This window comes from Centroberyx gerrardi, chromosome 12 (assembly GCF_048128805.1).
Source record: "Centroberyx gerrardi isolate f3 chromosome 12, fCenGer3.hap1.cur.20231027, whole genome shotgun sequence".
NCBI lineage: Eukaryota > Metazoa > Chordata > Actinopteri > Beryciformes > Berycidae > Centroberyx > Centroberyx gerrardi.
Genome location: NC_136008.1, coordinates 13,975,928 through 13,984,826, shown reverse-complemented (window position 1 = coordinate 13,984,826; position 8,899 = coordinate 13,975,928). Strand labels below are relative to the sequence as shown.

At 42.8% G+C, this 8,899-nt stretch overlaps 1 protein-coding gene across 1 annotated transcript; it reads left to right on the top strand.

Annotated features, from left to right (window-relative positions):
* The first annotated feature begins 3,013 nt into the window (after positions 1–3,013).
* Positions 3,014–8,849, top strand: ecm1b (extracellular matrix protein 1b). Its single transcript, XM_071903323.2, has 11 exons — positions 3,014–3,325; positions 3,631–3,687; positions 3,804–3,872; positions 4,014–4,082; positions 4,679–4,753; positions 4,868–5,148; positions 6,057–6,262; positions 6,871–7,156; positions 7,311–7,528; positions 7,883–7,970; positions 8,213–8,849. Exons 1-11 carry the CDS (start codon positions 3,256–3,258, stop codon positions 8,390–8,392), a joined length of 1,599 nt encoding a protein of 532 aa, XP_071759424.1. The 5' UTR covers positions 3,014–3,255; the 3' UTR covers positions 8,393–8,849.
* Positions 8,850–8,899: the final 50 nt, after the last annotated feature.

The following is an 8,899-nucleotide window of genomic DNA, read 5'->3' as shown; positions in this document are numbered from 1 at the left end:
AGAAGAAGAAGAATGTTGCTAACCAAGTTGAGAGGAAGTGACTAAAATAGTTCTGAGTCCAAACGACGACATGGTAAAGAAGACCTGCTGCCTGTGAAAAGCCACATATCCTTTAGGTCAGATGGCTTGTTCAGTCTTCTGCCAGCGGGTCAGGCTATAGTCGACATCCAGAAAAACATGAACCCTAACATTTTGTTAAATGCACTTCTTACCATGTTACAATTACAGTTAGTCATCTGTTGTCTCTTCCTGTGTGTGTGGGTGTCGGCTAGTACTGGGAACGAAAAAAGCAGCTTTCTGAGAAGTTGGATCATAGAGGGGTTAAAGTATTATGACATAGGAGTGAAATTGGTTAATTTTGCTGTAAACCTATGAAATTTGTATTTCTTACTATAAATAAATTTATATATAATAAATGACTATGACTCAAAAGCACAGACAGACTATAGATTATTTGTATTTTTTGCTTGCGTGTTCAAGTTTGGTTTAGAAAGGTGTCAGTTGTTTCAGGCAACCCCAAGTTTCATGTGAGCATAAGTTCTGGGATAACTACCATTAAAATCATGTTGTTTAGATGTCTGTCAGGAAGAGTACTGTACTGTTGGGCACAGTCTGTCCTTCAAGTAACATCTTATACACAAGCATTGAGATTCATCAAGCTGCATTTTCTGCTTGACGGATTATCTAAAAGGATAAAAAGATATTGTCTGGTTATATTCTTGGGTCATAAACGTCACACACTGATTATGTATGAGGGGTTGGTGACAAAAATGAACTCTCATGACTTAAATTCATTTATTCGTTCTAGTATTTATGGTAGGAATGCTGACAAAAAGTTTTTTATCCAAATGTTTTAAACCCACAGTCAGATGTTCTGTACTTTCACCTCATGCTGACACAAAATCTCATGGCTTCACAGCAAGGAAAAACTATAGTTGCAATCCTCTGTCCTGATACTTTTGCTACAAACTGTAGGTTTCCTCTTCTGGTGAAGGAAAATGAGAGCGGGCACATTGTGGCCCCTCTGCAGCCTGGGGGTTTGTTTGCCCTCCTGTGCTCTCTGACCTGTCTTGGGGGAATGTCTTCTCTCTCCCAGGACAAACACACTTCTGTACAGTTTTTTCCGGACAGGACCCACCACCAACAACCATAAACTTTGATCCTAATACCTGCTGTGGGTGTATGATGGGAAAGCGCTGTGGGCAGAACAGCAGAAGACTTGGTTAATCCATGCAATATAGCCTAAACAACAGACCATGGAAACTCATTAAGCCACAGTCTAATCTGACACAAAGCACCAGTCGGGCAGCGAGTACTGTTCTCTAGTCTGATTTACTGCACTCTGTTACGGAGTTAATATGGAGGAGTGGGGGTGGGGGTGGGAGGGTGCGGAGGTGGGGAAGCTGAGGGAGGCCAAGAGGAAGGGAGGGGGGTTGTGTAGAGGTCACTGTCAGCCTTTTACAGCGAAATCCTTGAGGCACTGTTAACCCTGGACTCACTCTCAATGTGGGATTACAAGGATTACCAGAGGCCATTCAGACCTCGCTCATGTTGAACAAACAATAACACACAAATCTGCGGCACGTTGCTTGAGCCAAGTAAGCCATCATGATTCATGGTGAAGGGGAATACAACCCATTTTCAGCTGTTAGGTTTTCCTACAGTACGTCCTTGGAGAAGTCGTCAATTTGCAGAAGAGGCAATTCCCTACTTCTTTTCTTATTTTGGTTAAAGCAAAATAAAAAAGAAGTACAATTCAGAGGAGTACCAATGAACTTCTGTAGTCACAGGTTCCCCAGTCTCCTTGTACTTAGATCATTTTGCTTTAGTGAAATTTCACAGCATTTTTCTCTACACAGACAAAGTCTTAGTTGTAATCTGTGATGCCACACCAATACACAGCTCCATCCTCCTGCCCACACCACAGTGCTGATGCTATCCAAGAGAGGCTGTTGATAATTACACTGTGGGACAGGTACAGACATCAAAGCAGGAAGCTGTAAAAGGCTCCAGTCACATTACTTCAAGTGAATTCCAGGAGATGTTGGTGCATTTTCTGGTTCACAACTGTGACTGCACGTGAAATATAGCTCATTTGGGGGTCTGAGCCCAAACAAACTTTATTTATTCTGAACAGTTGGACAGACTCAATCCATGCTCAAGCTATGTGACATATTAAAGTGTCAGGATTTCAGTGGGGTTGCCCTCTCTTAGTCAATTAGTCAACTCAGTCTATAACCAGTAGTGTCTATTAACAAAGATTTTTTAGTTGAATAGTTTTTTATATTTATTTCTTCAATGTGTTGCACATGAAATTTTACACATGGAAATCGTAAGCAAGCACACCAAGCAATACAACAATGTTCACAGATATTAGTCTTTAATAAATGAAACTGGTCATTTTGAAAGACTGTATTCACTTAATATTTTACTGTTTGGCTATAAAGCACTTTGTAAATTAATCTGAGAAAAGTGCCTATATAAATAGTTAATTATTATTATTGTAATTATTATTATTTTGCTTAATAACACAGGAAATGCCAATCACCTATTTGACAAAATCCTATAGTCAAATTATTTTGCAGCCCTGACTCGTCACGTGTTTCAGCAGGAACGGCTGATTGGCTCAACCGCGTGTTGGTAAACACTAAACCCGTCTCGTACACGGTGATGACATGGTGATAGCCTAATTAGTGAGTAAACTCACCAAGCTTAATAACATGACGGTGAGTATTAATTACTTTGAGTACTTCGAGCCTAAAGCTGCTTGTCATCACCCTCTGTTACGCCGCCTCCCACTGCGCAGACTGAAAACATGAAACTAAATTCATGTCCACACAGGAGCCCAGACACCCATGTGAGAGGGTAACTGGTATTTTCCCATGTAATGACAGCCTAGATTTGAGCGGATCACCGATGACTCATGGTGGAAAACTTTCTCCCTCCCTCCTCTCCTCTGCTCCTCACTCCGCCTCAACTCTTAAATCACAAAACAACCATAAAAAAAAGGTTTGCCCGGTCGCGGGGCTTCACTCGCACGCCTCTCCCGCCCACAGACAGACAGCACGGCAGCCTCTGCTGGACCAATTACCGGGGCCGTCTGACCGCGCCGTCCCGCAGGCGTGTTTTCCTGGGCGGCTCTGCGCACTCGGCCAGGATTTAGCGGAACCCAAAGCCGAGAGAGGGCCAGTCGGTCGCGAGGACGGACAGGACAGGACAGACAGACCGGACACCGACACGATCAACACGTTTGCAATGGGCTGGTCTTGGGCTCTCGTCTGCGCGTGTGCGTTTGTCTTGATTTTCGCGAGTTCAGCATCCGAGGGTTAGTATTATTATTTTTTCTGTGATTATTGTTTGCTTGTAAGTAGCACAGAAATTGTTGTGTTTGGCTATTTGGCTGAAGGCCAGGCTCCATGTTTGTTCGTGTACTACGTTTACTTGTGGCGACGTACTGACACTATTCCTATATCAAAAAATACTTCAAAAATACTCGCCTATTCTAAGAAGATTCTTGGTTGTCTGTCAGTAGAATTTGTAAATTAAAAATGGTGAGTTTCATAACTTTTTCTGTCTCTCTCCCTGTCTCTCCCTCTCTCTTTGTGTGGTTTTGTGTGTACAAATTTCCAGATGGGCCCATCATTGAGCAGCGTGAGGTGACCTTTGACATTGATAAAATCCTACAAGGTGTGTGTATGTGTGTGTTTCTCCTTGTCTGTCTGGTGCTGTACTTTGTGAAGTCACATTATTTTTTTTTAAATAACCTTATAATTGGGGGGAAAAAATCCATGTGTGTGTTTCAGAGATGAATCAGCCAGAGCCTGATCTCATGCAGAAAGAGATGGACTTGACCGATCTCCTCGATCCCATAGGTAACATTTGTCTTACTACCTTTTATTATGACCCCTGTTTTGACACAAATACATAGCTGGCCAAAATGGCTTAGGTGGATATATATGTATAGGTTTAAAATAACCTTACAATTGGAAAAAACATCCCTATGTGTCTTTCAGAGATGAATCAGCAAGAGCCTGATATTATGCAGAAAGAGGTGGACTTGACAGAGTTCCTCGATCCCAGAGGTGGGGTTTGCCTTCGTACCTTTTGTATTTGTTTTGACACTAATACATAGCTGACCATATGTGTGCACTTTAAACATTTGTCACTGCACCTGCTCAGATTTGTGCCTGTAACTCTAGCTGAACAGCAATGAGTTATAAAACTATAGGCATCCAAAGCCCTGAGGGAGAGAGGCATGGTGCTGTTTTTAAATATTTGATTTAGCGTTTCCTGTTGGCTCAGTGGGCTACTATACATACCAAATAATCATGACAGCTTTGTTTCAAATTGTCCCATGACCTTTTGTCGCATGCTGTCCTCTCTCTCTCTCTCTCTCTCTCTCTCTCCTGCTTTACGCCACCATATCCTGTCCGTTTTCAGCTACATCACCCTGACGAAGGCCATGTAGCCGAAAACGTGTGGTGGAATAGATAAAACACGAAAAGAAAAGAGCAGTGTGTGACTTGAATTTTCTGGAGTGGAATTGTTACAAAAGCCTCACGCCTGCACCTCACTGGGTGTGCGTTCTATCTACTGAAGCTTAGAATAAAGCAGAAATGCCATACAGAAAACATAAAAAACAAAGTATTGGTTGATAATACTGCCTATATTCTGTCAGGGGGCTCCAGAGCGGCCGACCCAGGTCTGTCCCAGGTTGATGTCACCATGGATACAGATTTCACACCTAGAGGACGTGTGTATCTTTTTCTTCTCTCTCTCTCTCTTGATTTGTCATCTACCGTGCTCAGGCCCTCTCTCCACTGTCCCACCTGCTGAATGTTTTCGTTTCCCGCCCTTCCCTCTTAAGGTCGACCAATGTTTGGGCCCCGTTCTTTCGGTGGTCCTCCCATGTTGGACTATCGCGTTCAGTTCCCCCCCGGCCAGCCGACCTATGCCAACCTCCCGGCCATCTGTGTCCACGGCGACCGCCGCCCTCGCTACTCGGACACCTATTTCCCCCAGTCCGGTTTTGGCCAGCTGAAACGCAGGGCGGAAGCCGTCAATAATGCCGAGTCCGGGTTCAGCGTGTGCTGCAAGGGGCAGCAGACGTGGACACAGGAAGAGATGCTGTGCTGTACCACACAGGCGGTGAGTTCCAGTGACCGCTTCTGTCTTTGATTTTGCTCGTTTTTTTTGCATTGTGTAATTTATATCCTGTTTCTTTTTGCCCTGGTTCTGTTTCATTCGATTTGTTTTTCTTTGTTGTTGGTGTTTCTGCTCAGGTTATTTCAGTATCTTCTCACTCAAGACACTTGCACTCTCAACCAGCGATGCAGCATAATATTATCACTCAACATATCATTATACAGCAACAATATCACAATTTCATGTTAAATAGCAAGACATATTCAACACTATCCACTTAATCCCTCATGTTAAGGAAGAAACAAACAGGTTTCTCTCATAGACTTTCATGTAAATGTCAAATTTTGTAACTTTATATTAATTTCAGCTTCATTCCTGATACTGTGAGACAGCAGCGTCGTATAACCAGTATCGCATACCAGTTGTGTAGTGAGCTGAACATATTGTCATACTTATACACATTTTTTACCAGCCCAAAGATAAAATACTGCATGAAACATTCTTCGGATTGCAGCGATGATGGTATTTACATTCTTTGAACAGAACTGGAGGCCTCGGGTGCTTCCACTTGATAAGCCCACGATATGAAACCCCGGCAGACAACAGACAGGCCTTGGCATGATTTCCTGTCTGTGAAGCTGTTTGAGGGCAAGCAAGAGACTTGTACTAAATTCTTCAGTTAAAACAGCATTACGTTCATGTTAACGCCTTTTTCTTACCCTGTTTATTTTTTCATTGTTGGTTACTTTTGTCTTATTTTAATTTCTTAAGATGCTCTAAAATAAATGTGGGTATGTCTTTCACTCAGAATATGACCTCAGGCCTGCGTTAGTATATAAGAGTTTAATTGATACACACCCAATAATTGATACACCCAATCTGTTTCTATTGTTTTCCTGTGTCTACTGCAGTGGACGCAGGCGGTAGAGTCCTTCTGTCGGCAAGACACGGCGGTGAAGGATCGTGTTTACCACTGCTGCAAACAGAGCGGCAGTGACAGGCTGAACTGCTTCCAGCGGGACGCTCCGAACCCCGACTACCTGCCCACAGAGGAGGTGCCAGTGCCAGCAATTACTTCTGCACCCAACTTCTTGTTTGACCCCAGCACGTGCCAGAGGTATGGAGGGAAATAAAGAAAAAGAACATTAATGGAAATAATGATGTTACCTTTTTTTACATGTTACATATCAATCTTCTTAGCAAAATTATGATATTTAAAATCAATGAAAAAATCTACAAATTTAAGTGTAATAATACGGTGTGACCATGCATGAAAAAAGGGCGTCTGACTGTACTGGTTCCAATTCAATTAAATTCAACATGCTTTATTGGCATGTCATAAGAACAATACTGCCAAAGTGTCTAAGGACAGTGAAGTAAAAAAAGATACAATTAATCTAACAGTAGAGTAAATTGGTTCCTCTCAGGCCCACTCGGTAGCTGCATGAAACTTTCACAGCAGATAGAAATTATATTCTAACATTTATACTTGTGTGCAGAAGACAAAAACAGAAATTGGTTTCTATTAACAATTTAAAATATGCTGCACACTTAGCCAGTGCCATGCCTTCAGCCAAAAGAAATAGAGACAAAGAGTGATGAATAGGTGTGGAGGAGGGTTGACAAGGGACCTCACAGTATCAGCCCCACTCTCTCCATTTCGAAAGTGCTCTGGAGGTGAAACGAGGTCACGTCTGACTCTGATCTCATGTCTCATACTTGCAGGACGGAGTTGACTCCACACAGCGTCAGAGGAAAGAAGCAGAGGAAGCCACTGCCATCTGCTCCCCAAAACGTCGACATCAGCTTTCCTCCTGGACGGCCCACCGCAGCTGACATTGAATCACTCTGCCGCTACCGCAAGCTCCGCCCCCGCTACGATCTCAAGTGCCTGCCGCGCAAAGGCTACGGCTGGCTGGCTCGTCAATCGAAGACCATTAATCGTGTGGAAAGGGGATTCAAACAGTGTTGCAAAAGGCAGCAGGAGGTTTTCACCTGTGCTGATGGGAAGGTATAGAGAGCATCTGCTGAACTGGAAAACGGATCAAATGAGATGTTTGATGTTGTGAGATGCATAGGCTAATGCAATACTTTCTTCATTTGGCCATTTTTAATACAATAATGAGGAATCAAATCTCTCTCTGCCTTTCCCCTTTGCTTATTAGTGGCGTGAGGAGATGGACAGGTTCTGCGGGGAGGAGAAGGGGGGGAGGATGAACTTCACATGTTGTGAGAAGGCTGAGGGTCAAGAGCGATACGACTGTTTCCAAGCCAGTGCTCCTCACCCGGGTTACGATGTGGACTTATCGGCTGCCCCTGCTGCCACCCCTCAGGACCCCTCCCTCAGCCAAATCTGTGATACTCACAAGATCATCAAGAAGAAGTAAGAGAGTACACTTTCTCTCTCCATCTCTCCTCAGACCTCTTTGTCTGTCTGTCTCCTTCCCTCTCCCTTTCTCACTCTCTCAGGTTCTCTCTTTCGTAGATGTTGGGTTGAGAAACTACTGTTTATCTAGTTTATTTGTTGTTTCCTTTCTATTTCCATTCATTCTTTTTATCAATTCTGTCTTTCTCTTGTCGCAGAAAATGAACTCACTGATGCTCACACTACTTATCTACATTCTGTGTTATTAACATTGTCAAGGATCTAAACCCATATGTACAATGTTCACTGAGAAACACTGAGTCTGTTTACTGTGAAGTCAGAAACTAAATGACGAGCTGGTTGTGTTTTCAGGTTCAGTGTTGGCCTTCCTATCCAGAGCTTTGTGAATCAGTGCTGCCCTCTGTCTCCAGACCAGAAGAGTTCATGTATTACGGAGAAGGTGAGTTTAAAAGGATTAAAATGGCAGCACAAAATCTAGAGAACTGCATAGTGGAATATGCATTTTTCTGCCCACAGAAGACAAAGTTACACGATTGATATTGTATATTATATATTTATGGCTGGGAACATTTAAAGTAAAGAATATTGAAGGTGATGAAAGTATGGGAGCTGTAAACCCACAAGACAGGTTTTCTCATGTTACTTGTCATTTGTTTGATCTTGTTCTCTCTGTGAAACCAGCTTGTGAAAATGTCAGAGAGCCAGTGTTCAGCGAGGAAGCCTTCCTCCCCAGCTGTCCGCCGGTGTTGCCGCATCTCTTCCCAAACTTCTTCACAATGCCTCTCCAAAATACTCATGGATGCCATCTCCAAGGCAACCAATGCATCACGCCAGAAGAAGAAAAAGTGCCCTCTCTCTTAAAGCTTTCTGCTGCTGACCCTGATGGCCGTGGGCCAATCAGAGAAATGGCATGCTTAAAATAGAGGTCGCCTCTAATCACTGAGGAGGAACAGCTTTTCCTGCCCAAATCCCACTTATCTCTCAGTAAGATGAAAACAATATTTGTACTGTGGATCAACTTTAAGCTTCACTACTGCCAGGATCACTTGCAGTCATCTGAAAGTACATAAGAAGCATTGCCATTACAACAAGAGTACTTTCATAAAGAAAGGAAAAGATTGTTTAGTGCTACGTTTGTAAATCAGACTGTTGTCTGTCACTGTACCACTTATTTTTATAGGCTGCTCTTTTCATATTTGATTGTGAATGTTGCATTTTTCTGATTCCTTTGGAACTGCAAGATCAGTTTTATTCTTTTGTATGGTTAGGATCATGATCTTTAACTGTTCTAATAAATAAAACTATATTTTCAAAAATGTACCTTTGTGTAGTTTACTGTTTCACTTTGGATGAAAGGCCTAGATACTG